The 26900-nt window shown below is 44.2% G+C and overlaps 1 protein-coding gene and 1 long non-coding RNA gene across 4 annotated transcripts; both read left to right on the top strand.

Annotated features, from left to right (window-relative positions):
• The first annotated feature begins 69 nt into the window (after window positions 1-69).
• Window positions 70-12033, top strand: LOC115598117. Its single transcript, XR_003987395.1, has 3 exons — window positions 70-150; window positions 10738-10876; window positions 11940-12033. It is a non-coding gene; the product is annotated as an uncharacterized LOC115598117 (long non-coding RNA).
• An 8464-nt stretch (window positions 12034-20497) lies between these two features.
• Window positions 20498-26610, top strand: LOC103535124 (histone H3.3). Of its 3 annotated transcripts, XM_030448198.1 has the most exons (5): window positions 20499-20620; window positions 21835-21917; window positions 22029-22183; window positions 23616-23769; window positions 25967-26610. In XM_030448198.1, exons 3-5 carry the CDS (start codon window positions 22056-22058, stop codon window positions 26093-26095), a joined length of 411 nt encoding a protein of 136 aa, XP_030304058.1. In that variant the 5' UTR covers window positions 20499-20620; window positions 21835-21917; window positions 22029-22055; the 3' UTR covers window positions 26096-26610. The 3 variants fall into 3 exon arrangements, with proteins under 3 accessions (XP_030304057.1, XP_030304058.1, XP_030304059.1); XM_030448197.1 differs by lacking the exon at window positions 21835-21917 and having other exon boundaries at window positions 20498-20620; XM_030448199.1 differs by lacking the exons at window positions 20499-20620; window positions 21835-21917 and adding an exon at window positions 20869-20955.
• The last annotated feature ends 290 nt before the right edge of the window (window positions 26611-26900 follow it).

Genomic DNA, 26900 nt, shown 5'->3' with positions numbered 1-26900 from the left:
TAGATAGATAGATAGATAGATAGATAGATAGATAGATAGATAGATAGATAGATAGATAGATCACCGGGCCGGGGTTTCCGCTTGGCCTGCTTGCCTATCAGACCCGCTCTCGCCGGGCGGTTCTCGCCCCCTTCCCTGGCGATCCCTGAGGTTTGGTTTCCTTAATTGCATTTTTTAAAATTTTTCTCGTTGCTCGGTTTCGGGGGGGTTTTGGGGTTATATTTGGGTTTTTCTGTTGTTTTTTAAGTACGGGAGGCTCAAACTGGACTTAACCTGAATTTCTGATGTTTCGTAGTCAATCTTAGGTTTCTGTCCTTTTAGGGACTCAGTTTATTGTTTTTAGGCATGTAAGGTTAAATGAGAATTCCGATGTTTTTAGCAGTTTGTCTTTGGGAATGAAAGGGAGCATAGCTTTCTTGCCTAGTAAGGTATAGATCTGATTGTCTCCTACAGAGTCGTGGACACGGTGTTTTGGAGTCTTGTTTTGGGAAATGGCCCTGAGGATTGTTCCTCTGGAGCCTCCTGCTTGGACAGTCATAGAATCATAGAATTGCTCAGGCTGCAAAAAACCTTAAAGATCATCGACAAATGTCTGTGTCTCCTAGTGTATGTGATATCTGAAGCCATCCTGGAAAGTAGTTCCTTTTTCTGTATGAGAGTGCCCTGTTATTCTAATTTGGACTGCTGTGTGCAGATTACCAGATTGTAGAGGTTTTCACAGCCTATCACATCCACTCTGTGAGGATGTAGCAACAGGCAAAATGGACTATGGCTCTAGAGGTGAGGTGTTGTTTTAGTAGTGGTGACAACAACAGCATGAGAATGGAAGTACAACACCTCGGGCAGGAGCAGTGCTGCCATTGCGAAGCACTGCACATGTAAGAAGTGTAATGGAAATGTGCAGCTGTTAGCTGTTCAGTTAAATATGGTGCAAACTTCATGTTGCGGGATGATGGCCTGTGTCCCTATGGCACCAGCAGCACTCATTGATGGTGTGACTTCATTTAGACCATGGCAGTCCACAGTTAATCTCCATTCTCCATCAGGCTTCTGTACTGGCCATACAGGACTGTTGAAAAGTGAGGGAGTCTTGCTAATCACCCCTTGGATCTCCAATTAGCAAATGAGATTTTGTATGGGGAGCAGAGAGTCTCTGTTGGTATGGTGCTGCCACTGATGTACTGTGATAGCTGCAGTTGGTACCTAATGTTCCTCTACCCTCATCAGGCCCACCACACAAGGGTCATCTGAAAGGCCAGACAAGGCAGACGTTGGTCAGTGCCATCCGTTTCCACAGCTGCTACATCAAAGGCCCACTTACACCCTTTTGGGTCCTTGAAATGCCCTTGAAAAACCTGTGTTTCTCCTACAGTGGGCAGATATTCCTTCTCCCAGTCCCTGCTTTTGCCCACTGCAACTGGAGTGGTGGCGCCTGACCCCTGTTGATGAAGGCTGAGGCTAAAATGTCGTTGAGCTCCTCATCTTTCTTCATATCCCACATGAACAGGTCTCCTTCTTCTAGAGAGGGCCCACATTTTTCCTAGTCTTCCTCTTTTCACTGTTGGACCAGTAGAAATTCTTGTTACCCTTGCTGTCCCTGGCCAGGCTTAATTGAATATTGACCAGCCCTCTTGGGCTACTCTTCCATCCAGGATTTTATTCCATGATGCCATAACAAGCAGATCCCTGAAGAGATCAAAGTCTGCTCTCCTGATGTCCAGGGTAGCAACCTTGCTGCATGCCCTCCTTCGTGCCCTAAGGGTCCTGAATGGTGGACATTTTGTGGTCACTATAGCCAGGGCTGCCCGTAAGTTTCACGTTGTCCACCAGCCTGTCCTTGTTGCTAAGAACAAGGTCCAGCATAGCACCTTTTCTAGTTGGCTCCTCTATCACTTGGAGAAGGAAGTCATCATCAGTGCACTCCAGGAACTTCCTGGATTGCTGGTGCCCTGCTGTGTTGTCCTTCCAGCAGGTGTTGGGGTGGTTGAAATCCCCCATGAAGACCATGGCCTGTGAACATGAAGCTGATCCTATCTGCCTGTAGAGGGCCTCATCCACTCTGTCATCACAGTCAGGTGGCCTATAGCAGATCCCCATTGTCTCCTCCCCTGTCTTCCCTTTAAGCCTGGCTCGTAATCTATCAGTTCATCAGCCATCCCCAGGCAGAGTTCCGTGGGTACCAGCTGGTCATTGATAAGCTCTTCCTAAAGAGCTTATACCAATCCCTTCCCAAGCTCCAGGCATAGGAGTCATCCCACCAGCCTCAGTTATGCCAGTAACATCATAGCCCTGCAAGCATGTACACGTTTGTAACTCCTGCTTATTTCTTATGCTGTGTGCATTTGTGTAGAGGCATTTAAGTTGGGCCACCACTGAAGCTGCCTCACTTTAATTAAGGGGATTTCTCCATGGGCTTTTCTTGGCCAACTCAAATCAAACTTGACCCACTCTTCCTTATACTGTATTAATTTTAGCTAAAATATTTTTGAAAAGCATTTTGACCCAGTTTAGACAGTCCCTTACTGCCCCTACTTTCTATAACATGTTGGTATTTCTGAATTACATGTCATGTTGCCATACTATGACCATTCATACCTGAAGTAGCCTGGAAAAGCTGTGGTTATTTTATACTGGGTTAGGCTCAGATTCAGTAAAGCTTGTTTAATTTATGATCACATATGTACCTTTTGAATGGCACCTAATATTAAATTCCACTTGATTTTGGTTATTTTTGTGCATATGCAGTATCTGATTGAAATTTAATTGGCAGCATATGAGGTATGCACTTATACGTATGCAGATGAATAGTTTCTTATTTCTTTGGGATTTCAGTTGCATTCTAAGGGCATGGTTAATTTCCTCCCCTAAAATTCCACCTACTGGCATTAAGAGTGTGGAGCTTGGCAGTACAGGCCAAATAGGTGGAATTGTCCAGGGAGGAGTTGGGCCACAGGACTGTCCGGTGTATATACTGAAACATCGTAATTCACAGGGCATTTGATCCAAGTTTTTTCTGAATGTTTTGAGTTCTACATCTGTGCTGATGAAATACAGTAAGCACTGACTGAAATACAAAATTCCAGTGAAGAGTACCTTAGCTAACACAGCTGTCATCATAGGGATAAGAGGACCCAAAAAAGAGGATTCATTGCACACTGAGAAGAGGCCTGCTGTCCTTCATAGCTGACAGGTGGATTCTGCCTGCAGATACTGGCTATAGCTTTGATACACCTGTGAGCAGGAGAGTTGACAGCAGTGGAGCCATACTGAAAGAAATCTGGACTTTTGTTTTTCACATGTTGCCACTTTGCAGGTGGTTTTGGGCTACAAATTTGGTTCTGGGTGGTTCTGTGTAGATGACTGGCGTGGGTACTTGTGAATAGCCAGACTACAAGTGAGTGACATTCCATAAGGAGAGGAGTAGTCTTCTCTCAGCTTGGTCCTACAGCTGGGATATATATGTGGTCCCCATTCCCATGACTTATGCAATGCTGTTTAGCTGATGCCACGTTAATGTCAGTGGACAAGTGTACGTATATCTCTTGTTCTTGATTACACTTCTGTTCCTCAAACTCATCAAAAGTCTATTGCCTTGCTCCTCACAAAAATATCTTAAGTCAAAAAGGCTATTACTGTAGTTTCACATTTGAAATGCAATTTATTGGAAATGTTTTTTTCTTAATAAATCAATGATCAGTCTGATTCTGCGTTGGTGTTTTAGACTTAACTAATAAATGATGCTTGCCACTTCTAATTTAGAAAGGATTTTACAGACATAATTAAACCAGATAGTATCCATGTGGGATAAGTAAATACTCTGACTTCTTAAATAGTGTCACTAAGGTTATGCTACCTCAGAAGTATATATACTCAGAAGATCCTTCTGAGGTAGAAGCGCCTCCCAATGCTAAACCAACTGCAGCCTGCATTGTGACCTCCTCTGCCAAGAGGCAAGGATAGGTCGTTGTAATAGGAGACTCCTTTCTGAAGGTAACAGAGGGCCCGATATGCAGGCCAGACCCAACACACAGGGAAGTCTCTTGTCTCCAAGGGGCTTGAGTAAAGGACATTACTAGTAAACTCCCTAGTCTAGTAAGGCCCTCAGATTACTACTGGTACTTGTTTAATTTGGCAATGATGAAATAACCAAGAGAAGTCTGAGGGCAATTAAAAGAAATTTTAGGGCCTTGGGACATTTGGTTGAGGGTTTGAAAGCTCAGACTGTGATCTCCTTAATCCTCCCATTAACAAGGGATGATGATAATAATAAGATTAGACAAATCTATCTGGTCAATACATGGCTCTGAGAATGGTGTAAGCAGAAAAATTCTGGATTCTTTGATCATGGGATTATCTACTCAACACCTGGGTTGCTAATACAAGACAGTAAGCTGTAGCAGGATGAACCTCTTTTAGGTCATGGCGCTTCAAGGTCCAACCAGGTGTTCCAGCAGAGACTCACGAATAGTGCTCTGAGCCTATAGCCCTCAGGGTTGACTAGCCTGGATCGGTGCTATTGCTCCAAGCGTGACTGACCTCTCTGCTAGCTAGCTCAGGACTGAGCTTAGCCTGAGTCTCAGGCCTCACCTTTTATTGGCCCCCGATCCTGCTCATGCGCAGTTAGGGCCCGCCTTAATCAGGCACAGACAAACCTGACCACTCCCTGGCAATTAGTGGCACCTGGCTGCCTCATTTCACTACAGCAAGCACCTTTCTAAGAAAGGAAAAATAATTCTAGCACAAAAGTTACGGGGACTTGTTGATAGAGCTTTAAACTAGCTTGGAAGGAGGTAGGAGACAAAAGTAGGGTTGCCAATGGTGAACAGTGATGGATGGTGTGACAAAACTTGAGGAAAAAACCACTAATGGGATCCCTCATTCTGCTTTGCAAGGTGTTGACCACAATGTACCACAGCTGAAGTGTTTCTACAGTAACACAAGCAGCATGAGGAATAAACAGGTTGAGCTTGAAGCCCTGTCTCAGTCCTGGAGATTTGACATTATTGGCATAAGTGGAACCTGGTGGGATGAGTCCTGTGATTGGAGCACCCTGCTGGATAGGTACAGAATCTTCAGGAGACGCAGGACAGAAGAGGTGGAGGAGTGGCTTTGTATGTCGTGGAAGGGCTGGAGTGTATGGAGCTCACAGTTTGCATTGGCACAGTCCAGCGTCTCTGAGTAAGAGTCAAGGGAAAAAAAATGTTGCAGATGTCATTGTGGGAATACACTGTAGACCTCCTGGCTAGAATGAAGATGCCAATGACCTGTTCTTTCAGGAAATAAGGGACACTTCTAAGTCAACTGCCCTTGCCGTCATGGGGGACTTCAGCTTGCTGAAAATCAACTGGGGACAATATAGAGCAAGCACAACCTAGGCCAAAAGATTTCGAAGCCATTTGGATGACAGCTTTATGGAAAAGTCATAAGGCAGCCAACTCAGAGGAAAGCCCTCCTTGATCTGCTGCTCATCATCAACAGTGAGGATCTTGTGAATGGAGATCAGAAGTCATCTCAGCAACAGTGACCATGAGGCAGTTTTGTTCAAAATCTCTGTTGACGAGGAAAACCGCAAGCAAAACTTCAACACTGGACATGAGGAGAGCAGATTTCAGGCTGCTCAGGGAGCTTCTGAGTCAAGTCCCCTGTGAAAATATTTTTGCAGATGCTGGGGTTTATGAGTGCTCTTTAAACATCACCTAATAAGGGCAAAGGAACTGGCAATCCCAAAATGTCAGAAGTCAAGCAAATGAGGCAGAAGGCCAGCTTGGCTGAACAGGGGTCTGCTCCTACAAATCGGGCAAAAAGGGAAGGTATATGCCCAGTGGAAGCCAGGTCAGGTGACATGCGAAGAATACAGAGACACTGCTAACTATTGTAGGGAGAAAATTCAAGTGGCTAAAGCTAAACTGGAACTGAAACTTGCCAGAACTGTGGGGGACAATAAAAAGAGCTTTTTTTTTTCAAATACATTAATGGCAAAAGGCAGCGTAGAAACAATATCAGTCCTTTACAGGATAAGGATGGTCACCTCACCAACAGGGATACAAAGCAGAGATATTTAATGGGTTTTTTGCCACAGTGTCCAACACTGATGATGGATCAACTGGAGGACCATAACTGCAACAAGGATCAACCCTTAGCTGACTCTGAACTTTTACAGGGTATGCTGCTATAGTTAGATCCCTACAAGTCCATGAGGCCTGATGGGATTCATCCAAGGGTCCTCGGCGAACTGGCTGATGTCATCACCAGGCCTATCTCCATTATTTTTGGAAGGTCCTGGCAATCTGGAGAGATCCTAGTTGATTGGAAGCTGGCTAATGTTCCAATATTGAGGAAGGGCAAGAAGAAGGACCCTGGAAACTATGGACCAGTCAGTCTTAACTTCAGTGCCTGGTAAAATTATGGAAAAGATTATTCTGAGAGCTATTGGAAAAATACCTGGAGGACAACACAGTCATTGGTCACAGCCAGCACGGCTTCATGAGGGGAAAGTCCTTGTCAAACTTAATTTCCTTTTATGACAAGGTAACCCACCTAGCTAATCAAGGGAAGCCACTAGATGTAATATTTCTGGACTTCAGGAAATCTTTTGATACTGACTCTTGTAGGATCATCCTGGATAAAATGTCCAGCATACAGCTGGACAACCATTTTGTATGATGGGTGAGCAACTGGCTCACAGGTCGAGCACAAAAAGTGACAGTGAATTGGGTAACATCAGGCTGGTGACTGGTCACTGGTGGGGTCCTGCAGGGTTCCATCCCTGGCCCAGTCCTCTTTAGCATCTCCATCAATGGCTTGGATGCAGGACTAGAAGGAATTTTATGCAAGTTTGTGGATGACAAAAGGAGGAGCAGTTGACTCCCTTGAGGGCAGGCAGACTCTACAGGGAAACCTCAACAGATTAGAGAGGTGGGCAATCACTAATCACATGAAGTTTAACAAGGGGCAGGTACTGTATTCTGCACCTAGGATGGGCCAACCCTGGTGGCAGGTACAAACTGGGGAATGAGTGGCTGGAGAGCAGCATGGCAGAGAGGGACCTGGGGGTCCTCGTTAATGGCAAATGGAGTAACAGCCAACAGTGTGCCCTGGCTGCCAGGAGGGCAATCCGTGTCCTGGGGTGCATCAAGCACAGCATGGCAGCCGGGCAAGGGAGGTGATTGTCCCACTCTGCTCTGCACTGGTACAGCCTAACCTTGAGTCCTGTGTGCAGTTTTGGGCACTGCAGGATAAAAAAGACATTGAGCTGTTGGAGAGCATCCAAAGGAGAGCAACAAGGATGGTGAAGGGTCAGGAGGGGATGAATTATGAGGAGTGTCTGAGGTCACTTGGATTGTTCAGTTTGGAGAAGAGGAGGCTGAGGGGTGACCTCATCACAGTATAGGGCTTCCTCACAAGGGGAAGAGATGGGACTGGTGCTGATTTCTTCACTCCTGTGACCAAAGGCAGGAGTCAGAGAAATGGTAGGAAGCTGAATCAAGGGAGATTTAGGTTAGAAACTAGGAAAAGTTTTTTCATCCAGAGGGCAGTTGAGCAATGGAACAAGCTCCTCAGGGAAGTGGTCACAGCACCAAGCCTGCCTGAGTTCAAGAAGTGTTTGGGTGACGCTCTCAGGCACATGGTGTGATTCTGGGGGTGCCCTGCACAGGGACAGGAGTTGGACTTGAAGATCCTTATGGTCAGGTTGCCCAGAGTGCCATCCAGTCTGACCTTCAATGTTTCCAGGGATGGTCTTCAACCACCTCTTTGGGCAACCTATTGCAGCAGTTCAACAGTCTTATTGTAAAAAATTTCTTCCTTATATCTAGCTTAAATCTACCCTCTTTTAGTTTAAAACCAGTACCTCTTGTCCTGTCACAGGACGCCCTGATAAAGTGTGTTCCTATCTTTCATTAAAGGCCCCCTTTCAGTATTGAAAGGCTGCAGTAAGGTCTCCATGGAGCCTTGTCCAGGCTGAATGGCCCCAGCTCTTTCAGCCTTTCCTCATAGAAGAGGTGTTCCAGTCCTCTGGTTATTTTTGTGACCCCCATCTGGACTGAGGCTTGCCCTGACCCATGTATTGGATCTTGTATTTTGCCTTGTTGAACCTCAAGAGGTTTACATGGGCTCTCATCTGAATTTGTCTAGGTCTCTCTGGATGGCATCCTATCTCACAGGCATGCCAACTATACCATACCACTTTAGATTGGTATCGTCTTCAAAATTTCTGAGGGTGCACTTGATACCACAAGTGTATGCCATTGATAAAAATATTAAAAGTAATGGGTCTGGCATTGACCCCTGAGGGATACCACTTGTCACCCTTCTCCATCTGAACATTGACCACTACCATCTGGTGGGACCATCCAATCAGTTGCTTGTCCACTGAACAGTCCACCCATCAAATTTTTATCTTCCCCAATTTGGAGAGAAGAATATTAAGGGGAACAGTGTCAAAGGCCTTACAGAGGTCGTGATAAAATCTCTATCTCTTCAGTCGTTCATTCATCCTTCTCACAAAATCATTGCAGTTGGAAAAGGCCTCTAAGATTACCACATCCAACTGTCAACATTCCCCCTGAATTAAAAGATATGTATCAATACCTGTATCACACACTAGAGCATGTCCTGAAAGTGTCTCATCTACATAGTTTTTAAATACCTACAGGGACGGTGACTCCACCACCTCCCTAGGCAGCCTGTTTCAATGCCTAACTAAAGAAATTCTTCCTCAGATCCAGTTTAAACCTTCCCTGCTGCAAGTTCAGGCCATGCCCTCTAGTCCTATCATTATTTACTTGAGGGGCCAGCACCCACCTACCCACAGCCTCCTTTTAGGTAGTTTTGTACTGGTTTCCTCCAGTATATTTAATTTCAGTAGTAGTAGCAGTGCTTTGCAATGCTTAATAATGGTCTGTCAAGACCAAGTTCACTTTATATGAGTTGCTGTACTGAGAGGTGTAAGGTACTCATTGGTACTTGGCTTCTAATATGCACATGAAAATTCCAGTGGGTGAGAAGAACACAAAACCAGTTCTTCACAAAGTACTCAGGTTAACAAAGAATGGGTCAAAAGTTGTTCCGATGGGAATTCAGTGTTCCTCACTTCTAAAAAGGCTCCTAGATACAGGGGAGAGAAAGGATGAAACATGTCACTTAAAATACAAAACAGATGTGTATGTTCCCTTTAGAATATTCTACGCATACAGAGGTATTAACAAAGGTTAATTTTGTCCATCAAAGCCACTTCAATATTTGAAAAAATTTAATTTAATAGTGGGTTTTCTATCTGCTAGGGTCATTACTCTGCCCTGTGAGGCCATATCTAGACTGGGCCAGTTCTGGGCCCCTCAGTTGAAGAAGGACTGGGAACTGCTTGAAAGAGTCCAGCACAGAGCCACAAAGATGATGAAGGAAGCGGAAAATTTTCCTTATGCAGAGAGGCTGAGGGAGCTGGATCTCTACAGCTTGGAGGAGAATGAGGGGTGACATAATTAATATTTATAAATGTGTAAAGGATGAGTGCCAGGAGGATGGAGCCAGGTTCTTTTCAGTTATTTCCAATGATGGGACAAGGGGCAATGGGTACAAGCTTGAGTATAGGAGGTTCCACATAAATTTAATGAAAAACTTTCTCACTGTGAGGGCACTGGAAGAGGCTGCCCGGAGAGATTGTGGAGTCTCCTTCTCTGGAGACATTCAAAGCCCACCTGGATGTGTTCCTGTGTGACCTGTTGTAGGTGAACATGCTCTGGCAGGGGAGTTGGACTTGATGATCTTTTGAGGTCCCTTCCAACCTCCAACTTCCTGTGATTTCTGTGCTTCATGTGCAACCGTACATAGGGAGACTTGCTCATTTGGATATATTTTCATTTACATATTAATGGCATCCCAAAATGTATGTTACAGCTAATGTATCTGCAAGACATAAATGTGTTCTATGTTTTCCTATTAATTTTGCACAGAGGATCAGAACACGGTGAGAAGAAACCTTTTTTGTGTGTTCCTAGAATAATAATAAAGATGCTGCAGGATATGAAGGAACATTTTTTACTTCAGATGGTATGACATCATACTGTTTGACAAAAACGTAATTAACCATAGTGAATCTATGTTGATATTTGCAAGCACTGTTTCCAGCCCAATGTCAACAGTCATCTGCTTCAGTTTTTGTGTCTTCAGTGCAATGGCTAGAGGCATTTTGTTAGGACACCTGATACTGGATTTAGAGCAGGTGGGGAAGAAATACAAATGTGACATTGTATTTTACAGGAAAACAATACCAAAATAGTTCTTTTTACTTTTCCTCTGCCTGTAATGAAGCTATCAATTTATAATTATAGCTTGCCAAGACACTGTGCTGAATTACTTAATCTCTGTGTAAGGACTGGATTCTAGTTTATTAATTGGTGTTTCAGTTTGGCAGCTTCACAAAAATCCAAAGCTAAGAGTTAGCGTGTGGTACAAGATGCATACTACGTCTGTGGTAGATGTCTATTATTTGTCAGACCCTTAATGCCTTAAAGTTTTTAAGAAATAGGAGAGAGTGAAGTTTGCATGCCCTTGCAATGTGAGCTTTTCATCCAGTTAAAAAAAAAAAAAAAAAAAAAAAAAGGACGGATTAGGTATCCTTTGTTTTTCAACTGAGATGAAAGTTGATTTGGAATTGTTCCCTCGTGTGACGCAGTTGCATTTCCAGTAGTTGGGAGGAGCTCCCAAATTACATTACCCCACCCATGTCTACTTGCTTAGTTTACCAGGTGAGATTCTACAAGGAAACTGAAGGAGAAAAGGAGGCCAGCAACAAAAGGTGGAGCACAGAGGAGCACCAAAAAGAAGAGCACAGAAGACAGCTCTAAAGAGACAGAAATGTGAAAGCAAAGTGCCTCAAGTGGGTAAACCCTCATTTTGAGTTATGTTCAAGAGAGATAATATGTGATTATCAATCTGTGGCATACTGTGGGTGTTTAAATAAATCCTCTTTAAAGCAGATGATGTCATAGATTAGTTTGTTCCTTGGTAAAATACTATGAGTCAGATCCTCAGATAGTGTAAATTTGCAAAACTCCATTGGCTTGAGGGAGAAATATCTTAAGGATCCAACCTGTTGTGTAGAGAGGCCTCATTCTTTGGGTGCAGAGTTTCACATGGGTTCCTTTTGACTGCATCATAATAAGATGCACTTAAACTCAAATATTAAATCCTTTTAATAGTAATGCTTATGCTTTTGTGTAGGGAACATTCTGCTAGTTTAAAGAGAACCTACAAATGAATCATGGATGCAGTTTTTTGTTTGTTTCTCTTGAAAATAAATAATACAAATAATTTTTAAGGAATATGTTGGGTTTTTTTTTTGTCTTACACTGTAAGTTGGAGAATACTGACATTATAACATTACATACATGTGCAGCTTCTTATTGGCTTGATATTGGAATAGTTTGCCATTTTGCTTATGCAACTTCTGTTCTCTGGTGCAACTGAATTTGAATTGTTAGTATAGTGTTTCTAGAATGTCACTGTTATATTTTGCATTCCTTTCCAGTGCTTCTTCTAGGCCTTTCCAAAACAGAGGTAATTATGTGTAATCTATGAGGAATATGTAATACAGAATATTATGCCCCTTGAAGATCCTTCATAAAGTCATATGTATGTGAGGCCTGGAAAAATCATGTCCTCACATGGTTATATTTGTATATTAGGAACATAATGATACAGCTGTGCATTTGTTGTTAGTTTGTGTTCCTATCTGACCTGGTCTCTGGCCTGGAAGCGATGTTGGAGTCAGAGTATGTCAGGTTGCTTTTTGTTTCTCAAAGCAGGGCTGTGAAGCAGTTTTGCTCATGTGTGAAAGTCACAGTTGAAAAAATCTTGTTGATAGTAGATGTGTTGTTTGTTTTTTGGTTGGTTGGTTGGTTTCTTTGTTAGTTTTTCACCTCCCTGTTGTTCTCTTGTAGCCAGAAGTTACAGGAAGTTTGTCAAGATAACCACTTGAACTACATCTCAAGTCTACAGGACTGACACAGCACTGAAGTGTGTGCACTTGGAGGCCCTTTACTTCTAAAAGCTTTACAGTTGATTGTGCTTTTCTAATAACCAAGAATCTTAAATATTGGAGATGTAGTATGGCCAATCTTACATGCCCTCTGAGCCACATACCAGAATTTAGGACAGCCAGACAGACAGCATTTTGTGCTATTTGCAGGTGGGAGATAACAGTGGCTCCCAGGAATGGGAGCTGGCAATCCATTGTGGGTTAGGGGTAGGCTGAAGAGTATAACTTCAACATGTAATGAAGTGTGTAGTGTCAACTTCAGTAGCATCTGATAAATTATTCTCTCTCACAGTGGAGATTTATCTTATGTAAGCACAGCCCCTCTGTTGGATGTGGGACAAAGTGCCAGCATGAGAGCTGTGCTTGAAAACCTTGTAGCCCAGGGGAGACAGACTGGCAACCTCTCCTGTAGTTCTTTATTTTAAGGTGTCAAGCTGAGGTTTCAAGTGTTGCTGCTTTTGTATGTGGTCCATATTAAATCCATCTGATGTTCTCCACTTCTGTTGCCTAGATTGCATCATGATTTTTAAAATATCAGGTGGATGCTCTAAGTAATAGTGCCAGGACTTAGCGCAGAAAAATTGTAGTGAGTCCCCACAGAACTTGCCAGAATCACGCATAGTTAGCACATGCTAAATTTGTGAATTCTGATTTACCTTCTGCTGCTTGTTTTGATGAGCTTTTGAGCTGCTAGGGGATCACGCTTGTCTCTGCAAGCACAACTGCCTGACACTTTCCTTAGCATTCAAAAACAAAAGATTAAATTCTGATGATATCACTTGTCTGCAGGGATTTGGGGCTTTCACTAACACTCCCCAAATCCAACGAAAAAAAGAGAATTTTGCCATCATCTGGCAAAGACATACAAATCATATATTAAGAACTTGTGCTGCCTGACAAATTATTCTTGTACACCAAGGATCACTAGACTCCTTTTGAGCAGCTGAGGCCTGTCAAAGCAGCTTTTTAGTACTCTCACAGAAAATGAGGCTTAGCTGGCATAGTTTCATCAAAAAGAGCTACCTATTGCCACACTGCTCCTTCACACCTTTGCTTCTGGCTCCCTTGCCTCTTACCAGAGATGTGTGGTTAGAGCATGTTTGGAAGCTAGGAACTTCTAATTCTGACTCTTAATACTGTCTCCCTTGTGACAGGAGAGTAGTTATATGGGTCTAGTTAAAGGATTTTTTAAAAAACAGCTTCTAATAGGGTTGTCTACATTTGGGTATATATTCAAAAGCATACTAGGCCTGAATTTCAAAAGTGATAAATAACCTGTGAATACTACTCAGTGGGGATTGTAGATTCTCAACAATAAGTAGTCAGGGCAAATTATTCTTTGAAGGCTTGAACATTAATTGTGTTACATAAGTTTCTGAATATTAGAACACTAATGAGGAACATTAATAATAAGCTCTACAACAGCAACTGCATTTTTCATATTGAGTTGCCTTATGAAATGCAGATTTGAGGAGGAGAAATGAAGAAAAATCATCTAAAAATGTGGTGTAGTGTAGTCTACAGAGTATATGTGACTTGTGAAGAATTTTGGGAAAATAGGATGCTTTCAGTTCTTTAGAAAATCCTGAAACTTTGTAGTCTTGTAAGACTGAAAACAAGTTAATTAATGAAAATAAATTAGTTTAAATGCTGTCACTTTAAAATATACTGTCTGTCACTACTATCTTCTTCACTTACATCTTTCTCTTTTCTACTGTCTCAGGAGACTAGTTTGTCAGAAAGTGGGTTTTGAGATTTGAGCATACTTGTTAATAAATATGGGATATGGCAGAATGCTTCACAACTGTGTTAGGGTCATGCCTCAGTAATGTTTTCATTTCTGAGACCCTTCCTCAAGCTATTTTCACAAATGAGGCTTGTGAAGATAAATGCCATTTCAAGACTGCTTTTACAAGAAAGAAGCAAATCTATTTTGAAAATAATGAATATAGAGATTATTGTTCCAAATTAATTACACTATCAGGCATCATACCTCATATTTTGGTCTGCTTTTTGCTGTTGGAGCCTGAGTACTGTGTTCTGTGCTGTTCGCATTGTACTATAGTATGACTGAGTTTCACTCTTCTGTCTCCAGGGTCCTCATGAAGAAGAGATTCATATCTCATGAGATTATCCCACAGAGCAAAGAAATGAAATAAATTATATTACTCTCTTAGCTCTGTCAAATACAGCAGCCCATAGAGGCTTTCAAGGCAGTGTCAGCATGAGCTAGGTATTTCCATCAGTGCATCAAAGATGTTCTTTACAAGAACAGTAACAAGAACTGCAAAATGAGGCAAATGTGAATCTAATGGGTGGTGTAAAACAGGGAGCCTTTTTTCCCCCTAATGCAGGCCTGCAGAGGTTTATTTTTACAGTGTCCATGAGTCTGGGGGCAAATAAGCTTGCTGCAATTCTTCTACAATAGGTGCTCCAAGTAAATCACTGTAGTAGTGGGAATCTTATTTGGGAACCAAGAGTTTGTGCTGGTTGTTCATCCATGGCAGCTTTAATGAAGCTGTCAACACAGAAGTATTAGGAAATAAAAGATTTTACAGTAATCTCCATTTGGATGAAGCCCCTGGGCTATCCAGTTCTTTTCACAGCACAACACAATGCTTCAAAAGGATGGAAAATGCTGTTATGGTAACTTAGTCATGTGAAGAACTAGAGGAGGTAAACAGAATTTGATTATTTTATTGTACTGTAAATTCAGGAAGAACACTATCTCTTCCCTATACTGCAGAAAATCTTGCAAAACCCCTTTTGAAAATGTGTCTGTCTGTGCAAAGTAACTCAAACAGGGACAGTAAATGTCACAATCTTGTGTTATTATTACAAAGAATAAACTCCTTTTTCATTTTACTTATCCACGACTCCTTCCACCCAGTGTCCTAGGCATGTCCATAGGCAGTACATACTGTATTACAGTAACAGAATCCTGGATGGTACAGTGGGAATTAAAGTGAAACTAAATGCTTGGCAAGTCTTTGCAGGAGGGGAACAAAAAAGGTAGAGACTGTGTCAAATTCATAAAACCTTCTAAAAATCAGTGGTAATTCAAACAGAGAAGGAAAAACCAAGAGTTCTGAATCTTATTTCTGAGCTATTGCAGGCTTATTTCCACTCTCTTAGAATGTTTTCCTTGAAATTCTTTTTGGAAGTTTTCACTGAAATGTATTTTTATTTTTTCTTTTAAAAATATTAGAGACAAAACCAACCCCAAACAAAACAAACAAAAACCCAAAACCAAACAGGACAGAATTACGGGGTTATGAGACATTTGAGAAAGGCAGTTTGTCTCCAGAAGAGATTGTTGGGAATCCCCTGCACACTTCATACTCAAAGTGTGAAGAAAAGTACCTTTGACAGGACTGATAATTTTGCTTTTTAAAGTAGCAGTCTCTTTAAGCTTTCCTGAAGAACCCAGGAATTCCAAGAATTTTTTCAAGTGGCACATGTATTCTTTCCCTAACGGGGATTTTCCTCAGGGATCAGTCTTCACAAAGAGGCTCTTTAGCATGCCTGCAAATTTAAGAATATTTATCTCCCATTGAAGTCAGTGAAAGTTCAGTAGGTACTTAAAAGTGTGTTTAAGAGCTTTCTCTAAGCATCAGAGCCATGTGTTGGATATATGTGAAGTATTTTAAAGAACAGCAAAAGGCAAAATACATGATTTAAAAATGCAATGAAAACAGATGAAAGGGAGGATAAAGCTGTGCCTACTACTATTACATAACTTCTTATCTGTACTTCCTGTACGGCACTATACAACTGCTAATTTTGGGTAGTGTATTTTTGGTGTATGTTTTCATTAGAGTGTAAAGAAAACAAATAGATTTGTGCACAATGTGATAAAATAGGCAATCCAGCATATCAAAGCATTAAGCATTACAGTGGCTGCTATTACAATGCTATAACGTCTGTGGTATTCAAATTTATGACATAGAAAACTTCAGAATAAATAATAAAATTATTTAGACAGAGACAAATTAATTGTAAATAAATTTGAACTTCTAAATGACTTGCACTTCCCTTCCTAACTGCCTATTACTCCTACTCTTAGTAAGTCCTAGTAAAAACACTTTTGTGTAGATTATTACATAAGAATACATTTAAATCTGCACCGAAATGTACCATTAATACAAAGTTAGGGTTACAAATGTCTTTATTTTGCTGAAGTACAGCTTAAAAGGAAGATAGTTTAAAAATTTGCTATCATTTTGTAATGACACTTTACTTTCCAGAAGTAGTTGTAACTGTGTAGCATCTGTAAGTCAGAGACTGGATAGCAGGCTAGCCAGGACTGGAGTGAGGATGAAGCAACACTGGACTGTTGAGGGTGGAAGGTTGGAATGGACTAGCAAAGGCTGTCCAGTGTGGGAGGTGCTGAAGGAAATACAGCACATATGGAACTGGGACTGGCTGATTAGGGGAAGGTGAGAACAGTTTGGCATGAAAATCAACAGGTTGAAAGACAGGGTTAGGTACAAGGAGAAAGATGGTGAAAAATGAAGCTGCTTGAGTGAATATATAGAATCAAGGAGGTTGTGTGGGGAATATGAAATCATAAAATGGTTAGCAGGATATGAGGTGGGATAAGGAGCAGAAGTGAGGATGCAGAGCTTGAATGCAAAGGGTGGTTGGAGATTCAATGAGAGGAGATGGATTTCAACAGGAAGAGAGAATTGCCTCTCGGAGAAAATATGTTGAAGTAGGAGTCAAGTGAGTGTAGTAGGTAAGTGAAGCTAGTAATTTACACTCCCTTCCTCACTAAAATGTCTGACTAGCTTTTTGTAACAACCTCAGCTTCCCTTGAGTAATACAGGGGATCTTTCTCTATTCGTTGTGTTGCAGACTTAAGTTGGAGTTTTAGTTCGTACTTTTGGAGAGGACAGGAAAGAATTATTTCTTCTTTGTTTAGAGACATTTGGAGTTTGGTGATAAACTGTGAATGTCTCTTGTAGTGGAAAATATTTTTCAAATGTTTCTGAAAGATACCTGCAATGTTGCTTAAAAACAGTGCCACTCTAGGCTAGTTTATTCTTCCTTGTCCTGATAACCTAAAGAAAAGGAAAGACACACTACCTGCTCTGCTGTGTTTTGTTCTCGGGCTATTGCAAAGGGAAGCAGCTGCTGCAGTTGCCTGCACATCTTCATGCAGTCTGTGGTGTTACTGGGGTTGGTCTGGTAGCTCCTTGGCCCACAAGGCTAGTTCCTTACATGGGCATTTGAAGCTGAATAGGAGCTATTTGGAGCACTTGACCTTTTGAAGCTTTTTTTTTTTTTTCCCCAGTAACAATTTGGAAACAGTCTTTTCAGCTTAATACACTGAATTGCAACTAATCCATCCTGATGTCAAAAAGCCTGCCTTACTTTGGACAAGATGAGAGAAAGGGAGGGAGGTTTTCTCAACACAGTGAAATTCGAGGAATATTTTTGAATGTGTATGCTACTTAGCCAGAATGAGCGTGGGCTGTGGAAGTTTGACTCTTTGCTGGATGAGAGCTGTGTGCTTTCTGTGAAAGGTGATGAATCTTTTTAACAACTTCTGATTTGAACATTTCTCTTTTCTATTTGATATAATTTGGCTCCAATCTGGACCAGCTGTTTTCCATCCTAATCTTATTTCCTATAGCAATCTGGATGTGTTTGCAGCAGTGGTGGCTCTGCTGGGTGAGGATGAGGTGCTGTAGTCATCCTTGGTGTGTTATTGTCAGTTAAACCAGTGGAATCTTATTAAATTTGTGGCCACATACAGACGCTGAAGGGTGAAGATCTGTGGTCTATAAAGGCCTTCAGAACAGAGAAACAAATGCTTATCAGTGCTGAAAGAAGAACGTCTGGAGTGGCGTTAGCCTTGGCCAGCTCTTCCTGTGTGTCCTGTTGGCATACGAATAATCGTGTGTGGTAAAGCCTAAAGGGCTGCTCCCATGGCCCTGGAAAAGCAGGGTTTTAATGGCATTAATCAGCAAGGATGAAATGAGAGGCAGAAGTTGGTAATATGGGGATACTTTTTCCCCGTTTTCCCCTTTTTCCTTTCCTTGTCAGTGTAGGTGGTTAACACCCTAGTCCTGCCTGAAGTGTTTCTTTAGCACGTTAAATCGACACTAATAGCGGTAGGGCCAGCAGGAGCGGCAGAGGCCTAGAGGAGAGGCGCAGGCTGGCTCGATCCCCTCCGACCCGCACGAAATACATTCCACCGCTGCGGGCCCTGTGGCCGGGTCGGGTCAGGTCGGGCCGGGCCGGGCTACTCGTGGGGGAAGGCGCCCAGCAGCGGTACCGGGTCCGGGACAGCCCTCGCGCGAGCTCCGCCCCGCGTCCCGTCCCGTCCCACCTGCGTCATGGAATTCCAGGGGGCTGCCGCCAATGGCGGCGGCGGAAGCTGAGCCAGCGGCACGGGGCGCGGAGGCAGAGCGCTGGACGCTCCAGCGGGGCACGTTCGGTGGCCGCTCCAGCGGGGCGGCGTCAGCCCTGAAGGCGCTGGAGAGGCGGGAGGGCGGGCAGGGCGCAGCGCTCTTCCTGATAGGCACCCGTGAGCTTGGAGCTCGTCCCGTCAGGCCCCGATCGCGGTGGGGAGGTCAGGGAGGGGCGCAGTTGGCGAGAGCGGCGGGGATGCTCCTTGGGAGGAGGGGAGTGATACGGAGGCAGTGAAAGCGCGGCTTCTTCCGTTTCACCTGCGAGGGTGCTCGGAGTTATTAATTATTAATGAATTATTAATCTCTGGGCAGCTTCTTGCAACTGGGAACTAGCGCTGCCGGCTTTTAACTTTTTCATCTGCTCATTATACGATGCGTGTGTGATGTTGGGAACTGATGCCAATTTTGGTACCCGGCTTATAGAGTTTACAGAAGAATTGCACATATTTCATTGTATAACACTGTACACCTTCGAATTCTCTTTCTGGCTGTCCAGTAAGATGCTGCTGTTCTCTCATTAAATGGTATCACTAGATAAATTAGTCCACTAGTTCTTCCTTTACTATAACTAAAATCCTTTGTGGCTTCTTTCTGGTGACAGTCTCCTCTCATAAACTCACCACAGGGTCAGAGGTATATGTCTACACCAGTTTGTGTAGTGCAGCCTGTTAAGAGTGCCAAAGCAGCCCATATCTATTTTAGCAGAGCATTCTGCCCATGATAAGACTCCTTTCCTTGTCAGGTTTGATTAGCCCCATGCAAAATGCTCTGCTATGCTCACATGGCTAAGATAAAATACCTCTGCTGCTGGAGGTAGCTTGGATGTCTCTGTGCAGAACTGCATTGCAACCATCATGATCCATAATAAAGATTTTGCAAATCAAGTCCTTGGTATACCTCAGTGACAGACAAGATGTTTGTGTGAGTACAAAATTTGTCTCTAGTTGAAATGTATTTAAGAAAATTGCAAGTATCTGTTTAATCATATTAGTGTTCATTTTCCAATAGGGCATTTCATTTCTGACATTAACAGTGAATTTTCTCATTAAACAACATGGCAGCTGACACAACTGTATGGGATCAATGATGGTGACAGTGCTAAACTTACAGTCACTTTTCTAATAGTTGAATTTCTATCTTGAAATAGTTTGGCAGCACTGATACAGGGGAAGAGGCTCTTCTATATCCCCAGATCTCCGCTTCCCCTCTGACTCTTATCTCTGCACATTGTTTCCCAGCCAGTGATGAACCTGGCAGTCCTCTCCCGCCACTCCGTTCTTATTTTGCAGAAGGAAGAATATGGCACTTCCACGCAGGCCCCTGCTGAGTTAGCACTGACAGGCCTGATTACAGTGAGAAATTTGGAATTGCTTCAGCATAAAAGAAAAGACAAATCTCAAAACCAAAAAACCCACCCAAAACCGGTAGGATGGATTCTGAGGATAACGAGGTGCCCTTGTGGTGGGGGCAAGAGCTAGGCCCTGCTCTCCGTCTATCTGATCCCTCTTCCCACCGGCTGCCGCCAGCCCCGTGCCCTGCTCCCGTGGGGCTCGTTATCCCTGTTGTGCCTGCCCTCCGCCCAGCGGGCACCGGACGTGACAGCCGCGGGGGACTGCGAAGAGGGAGGGCGAGGGCTAACGGCTCCGGGTGCCGGGCTCTGGGGAGGCCGCTTGACTCGCCCTGCTTCCCAGCTGCGGACGGTCGCCGTGAGCTGCCGTTGTCGCTACCATGGCCTGTCGCGCCCCAGGGCTGCTGATGGGGGAGGCGGGGGCCTGGGGAGGGAATCCCCTTCGCTTTTGTGTTTGTACACACGAAGAGGGAGGGAGAGAGGGAGGGAGGGAGGGAGGGAGAAAGAGAGAGAGAGAGGGAGGGAGGGAGGGAGGGAGGGAGGGAGGGAGGGAGGGAGGGAGGGAGGGAGGGAGGGAGGGAGGGAGGGAGGGAGGGGTGAGCCTTCCTTCCATTGTGCTCTATTGGCGGGCGGGCGGGGTAGGGGCGGGGCCGAGTGGCGGCTGGCCCTCCCCTGTCAGCCATCTTTCAATTGTGCTCTGAGCAGCCGCCAGCAGCAGCCGCAGCTCCGGCTCCTCCTTACTCGTGCTTGCCCGCCCTCCTTCCTTCCTTCCTTCCTTCCCTCCCGCACGGCAGCCGCGCTACCTCAGCGAACCGGGTAAGTCTGGCACCAGGCCCGCCGCCCCCCCCACGCCCCGAGAGACCCCGGCGACGCCTCGTCGCCCTCCCCAACCCTCCCCACAAACTTTTGGGGGTCTCGGGAGGCGGTTGCAGCCCTCCGTCCTCTTTCCCGTCCCGCCTTCCTGTCGCAGCTGGTGCTGCTCCCTCCGCCCGCACCCGCGGCGCCACTTCGCGCGGTCGTTGCCCCTCTCTTCCCCGATCTAGACCCCCACTTACAACCTCCCCATCCTCTCTGCTGTCTCCCCAGTCCGACATTCCTCCGGATCGGGGCTGCGAAGTGGTCGCAAAAGAGCGGTCGCTCGCCAGCCCTGGGTAACTCTTGCCTATCATTCCTTGTTCCCCACAGTTGTTGCTCAGCTTCACCATCTTGTCTCTTTTCTCTGTTCACCGACCATATTTTTTCCTATTGCACATAAAGCAATAAAAAGGGAAAGAAATTCGCCGAAGGAACGACCCAAAGCTAGCGCGTTTTTTTGTTTTCGAGTGCAAAGTTTGCCGCTGCTTCCCCCTTTATCTGATCTCTCATGGTTTGGAGTTCCTTGCGAATTATTTGACGCTATTTTTTGCAACTAATGTTTTTCCTTCTTTGCAGAAGGACTAGGGCTGCCTTTCGTGATTGTTTCCATTTTGTTACGGGTCTGGAAGATGAGTTTGCCTGTGAGAGGCGCTTGGGAGCGAGGCAGCTTTGGCGAAGCAGTTGCACTGAAAGGCGGCACCCCAAAACCACTCACTATCCACCCGCCCCCCCCAAGAAAACCCCCCAAAACAACCGTTTGTTGCTTTCTCGTACTTTATCAGGACTCCTTTATTTTTTGCACGATAAATACCGATTTACCCGCTGTTGCGCGCGGGTCGGGGAGCGCAGGCGGGTGACCGGAGAGGACCGGGCAGCCCAGGGGAGGACTAGCGGGGGCTGCTGCTCCGCTGTCCTCCGCTCTGCGTTTCGGGAAGTTTTTGGCGGCTGGGAGCGACGGGTCGGTTGCCGATCTCGGGATTTGTAGGGCACTGTTTGCAAACACTCGGAGGGGGACGGGCGGGGGAGGCGGCAGTCGCCTCTCCGCGCCTACTGCCGGGTGTCTGCTCGGCCTCAGCCGTCGCAGCCTGGCTAAAAATCTGGATTTTAATATTCCGCGATCTGAAGATGCTTAATTAAGATTTTTTAAATTTTTTTTTTCTTTTTGTCGATCGGAGGTGTTAGGCGGCCGCATGCTCTAGGGCTGGCCCCACTGTTCAGTGATCGCGGTCCCACGGAGGCTCCTTGCGCGGGGCGATAGGTACCAGGGGGGGCCACTCGGCCGTTTTGGGGGGAAACGGGGGGCAGAAGTGCCGGCGGGGTTCGCTGACCGGGGTGATTCTCTCCCCTTCTTTCCCCCCCCCTCCCTCAGGTGTAAGGCAGCGACGTTGGCAGGAGCATGGCCCGTACCAAGCAGACCGCCCGCAAGTCCACCGGGGGCAAGGCGCCCCGCAAGCAGTTGGCCACAAAAGCCGCCCGCAAGAGCGCGCCCTCCACTGGCGGGGTCAAGAAGCCTCATCGCTACCGGTAACGCAGCGCCGCGCACCGGGCCCGCACTGGGAGTACACCTCCCTCCTTACCCCCTCCTCCCCCCCTCGCCTCACACCTCCCCCTCATATCCCCATTCTCCTCCCCGGCGAGGCTCCGAGGGCAGGCGGAGGGCGTTCTCGCCGCTGCCGTGATCCCTCCGCACCCACCCTCTCCCTACTGCCGCACACCGGGGAGCGGGCCGCTCCCGCAGCAAAAAATCCCCGTAAAGAGTCGGCGTGGACATCAAGCTGGGAGTTATGGTCACCCTCTTTCTTGGTTTTTCGGTACTAGCGCCTAAAGAAAAAAATCAACACCTCGCGGGGGGCGAAGGACGCTCTACATTTTTTTTTTTTTTTTTTTTTTTTCTTTTTTTTTTTTTTTCTCCCACTTCCGGTCATTTAAATGCTGCGGCAATGTCGTGCCGCCGCGAATTTTATTGTTACCGGCTTAATTTACTTGGGTTCGATCTGTACGCGACGCGGTTCGGGTTCCGGCGGCTGTTCAGGATAGGCGATCTGCCGGGTGAGGGCGCAGCGTGTCCGCTGGTGCTCAGGACGAGCGCTCCGTCTCTCTGCCTCCCGTAGCACAGGCATTTTTTGTACGGGAGGCTATGGGCTAGAATGGGGGGCAGAGCTTTTTGACAGTTGTCTGATAATTAAATTTTCCAGCCCTTGTTCGGTGCAGAACGGTAACAATCGTGTTTCAGCGTGGAGGATAGTTTTAGGCTAGGTGTATGTAGTCCCTGGGGGAAAAAATGGGTTGGGAAGGAAAAGTGGGTCAGAAATTTCACCTTACACCTACAGCAACCAGCTTTTAGACTAAGTTGGCTATTAACAGTCCAGGAGAAAGGCTATAAAGCTGGAGTTGAAAAATGCAGTTTCCCCATAAATAAATTTGTTAATTTTACAGATGGACTTGGTGTCTGCAAAAGTAACATGGAAATACATGAGATGTTACACAGAATGTTAACTGTGAATGTTGGTAGTGTCATATGTCAGTACAGAGGAAGATTAAAATGCCTATTCAAGTTGAGTTTGCTCTTCAGAACAAATTGCTAGAAGGGTACTTGCGGTACAGCTGAAATAGTTAACTCATGGCTGTCTTGGGTTTTGCCACATCTGCACTGAGACATGCTAGTGTAGTTAAGCTAACATGTGCTGTCTACCTCTTAATGAAGTCAGGGCCTTGAGGACATGAAATGTGTACCTGAGGGATCCCTGTTGAGACCAGTGGAAGTTGTTGCAGGTCGATGGCAAGAAAACAGTGCCTTGTTGATAGTGAAACTTTTTTTTTTTTTTATTGTAAGCACCGGGACTTCAAGTGAAAACAGCACATGTTATGGTGCTTTGGTTTAGATGATGAACCCATATTTTTCGGGTGATGTAGAAATATATTTTGAATAATAATTCTTATTCTTTAATTTTAAAAGGCCCGGTACAGTGGCTCTCCGTGAAATCAGGCGCTATCAAAAGTCTACTGAGCTTTTGATCCGCAAGCTTCCCTTCCAGCGTTTGGTGCGTGAAATTGCTCAGGACTTCAAAACAGATCTGCGCTTCCAGAGTGCTGCCATTGGTGCTTTGCAGGTGAGTGTGAGGGAGAGTAGCACCCTGTCCCAGCAGCATCTAGGGGAGAGGGGAGAAGGTGCTGTCCTGGAGGAAGGCTGTACCTGTCAGTGGGCAGAGGCCAGTGCTGCAAATGTCGCTGCAAAACCTGGAGACTAAAGTTACAGGAGGGCTCTGTCTCCTGCCCCCACTGACCTAGCTGTTCTGTGGTTAGCCCCAGCTTTGCCTGGGTAGAGTGGTGGGGGTGGGAGGGGAGGTGGTGTCACATGAACAGATGCCCCCCTCAGCCTTCTGTTGCTCAGGGCAGACCTGGTGGTGCCCTGTTGTTACCACAGGATAAAATAACACAGTGGTGGCTCAGCAGCACCTTTCAAAGGCTGTAAATGTGGAGTTTGCACTTTATGTTGGGGGGTTTTTGGGTTTTTTTGGTTTGGTTTTTAATAGCCCCCACCCCTCAAGTATGTCTTGACAGAACATGTATGACAGAACATGTATGTCATGTATGTCATACTTGACAGACAAGTATGTCTTAACATAAACATGTTCCCTCAGTCCTTGATCTGTGTCAGAGGTTTTACTTTTGAAAGCTGTGCAGTCTGAGAGGGAAATGTATAAAGCTTGTTCTGATGTGTCCAAATGGAGGTTTGATTTCCTCAAATGCTTTTAAAAGAAAAACAGCTTGATAAGCCCCATCTAAACACAGTTAGGCAACTAAGTGCTTTTGTATGATGTGATACTGAACACATAATTTAAAAAATATATCAAAATAACATAGTGTACTAAAGATAAAATACTGATTGCTCTTTTTGCCCCAAATTCCTGCATCTAAGTTAGATCCTCTCCAAAACTGTTTTTGTCACAGCAGTGTTTTCATCTTCAGTTAGAAATAGAGTCCTGGTTAAAGATAGATCTTTAATGTTCTCCTAGCTGTGAGCAGAATGTTCCACAACCTATGTGCAATTGTAGAATCTGATGTCCAGGCAAAATTGTCTTGTGTTAGTTAGTGACTTCCACTTGATAAGATGTATGCCATGGGATTCTATAAACTTGGACACCCTTGGCTTAAAAAGGTGGCAGCTTACATTTGCGAAGTTGCTGTTTTTGCTTTTAGTTGTTCTGTTTTTACTGTGAATGTAATGGTTCTTAAATTCTGAGGTTTACCTATGTGTCTTCTTACTGGGAACTGCTTACTGAAAGTTAGTTAACATTTTCAGAAGGCTGGTTTGAATGTTCTTGATTTTGCATTAGGGAGTTATTGGTATGGAACCTACTTCCTGCTTGCATATTAGGAAAAAAAAACCTAGCCTTTTAATCCCTTTAGTACCACCTTCTTCATGCCTACCTGGCTTACTTGGTTAAGTCTTCATGTGAAGCTAAATTCACATGAGCCAGCAGAATAATTGAAATAACGAAGCATCCGTCTAACCCTGAGTCCTGTATGCAGTGGTCAGGGTCATGGTTTTCCAAAGATGGGGCTTGTCTTTTGTGCTCCTAAGTGCTGACCCTGTGATTCTCACAGGTGTGAGGTGAGAACCTCCTGTGATAGCAGGTGTCTCTGTGTGCCCCAAATAGATAGAGGGTGCTGAGGCAAGAAGAAAGTACAGAGATAGGACAAGTGTCTGCTGGTAATTCCCTGACTGCTCTCCCATCTTCAGTGAGTCAAGGAGTTTCTGAGTCAAAGGTGGTGTCATCTTGCATCTAATATTTTTCAGTACAGTTTTTACTGATAATTTTTGACTTTTTAATTAATCCACCAATTCAATATCTGATGGCAAGGATCTGTGTGCCCCAAACTGTATGTCATAAAGGAACCATCTGCTCTTCTACTTGATGCTCGATAGTTTGAACAGTGGAAGAGGCAGCAGACAAGTAACTCAAACAGTGTAACCCATCCTTTAAAAAAAGAAGTTCGTAAACCAATAAACCTTTTAATAAGATAATGCCTTATCTTGTGAGAGTCCCATCAGGGTATTAGTTAGCTTGTGTTCTGGAGGGTATCTTCATCAAATGGCAGTCGCACAACTTTGACATAGAATCTTATTTGGTGCTTTATCAGAAAATGGAGGGGTTTTTTTGAGAATCTAAAACTTCTGATGTTTGCAAGTAATAAAGACAGAAGTCTAAACTTAGCACAATGTTACATTGTACTTCTCATTATTGTTGTTTTTTACCTAGCCCAAAAGCTGGAAGTGCTCTTAACTCTTTTCTTCTTCACTAGGAGGCAAGTGAAGCCTATTTGGTTGGCCTGTTTGAAGATACCAACCTGTGTGCTATCCATGCCAAACGTGTCACAATCATGCCAAAAGATATTCAACTAGCACGCCGCATACGTGGAGAGCGTGCCTAAACTTCGCTATGATGGGTTTGTCATTCTTGAAGCAAAATCTTATTCCTGTTATTGGTAGTAATGAACATTAGATATTTTTTTCCATGGGGTTAAAAGGTACCTAAGTATATGGTTTCAGATGCAAAAACAGGGGACAGAACTGGGTATTGGCAAGTTCTTTCCATTTTCATTTGTGTGTGGATTTTTAATATAAATGAGGGGATGTAAAACAATGTTGTGGTCAAAAAATGTTTCCATGAGCAAATTTCAACAATTCAACTTTATAAAAAAAAAAGAAATTATAAATAAACCTGTAAAATTTTTCTGGACAATGCCAGCATTTGGATTTTTTTAAACAAGTAAATTTCTTAACAATGGCAACTAAATGGTGTTTGTAGCATTTTTATCATACAGTAAATTCCATCCATTCACTATACTTTTCTAACTAAGTTGTCCTACATACAAATACATGTTTTTAATGTTGTCTGTCTTCCGTGCTGTTCCTGTAAGTTTGCTATTAAAATACATTAAATGATGCCTGCTCTTAGTCTTGATTTTTAAATATTACATGTGGATTATATTTGATTAAAAAATAATCATCCTTCTCTTCCTTTTTTCCCTTATGTGACCTAAGTGTTTGTAACAGATATAGGGAACACCGAGGATGTTACCTTGGATGAAGTACTGTATATATGTTGGTATTTTTAAGACTGTAAAACTTCTATCCCTTCTACATGAAAGTAAGTTCCAGTATGTTACCAAGTAGAGTCTCTAAGCTATAGTTAGTGTTAAGAAAAAGCAGTTTTGTTGCTCTTTAGGTTCCTTT

The sequence above is a fragment of the Calypte anna genome, chromosome 3 (genome assembly GCF_003957555.1).
Source record: "Calypte anna isolate BGI_N300 chromosome 3, bCalAnn1_v1.p, whole genome shotgun sequence".
Lineage (NCBI taxonomy): Eukaryota > Metazoa > Chordata > Aves > Apodiformes > Trochilidae > Calypte > Calypte anna.
The sequence above is the reverse complement of the archived record's forward strand: the minus strand, read 5'-3'. Positions and strand labels throughout refer to the sequence as shown.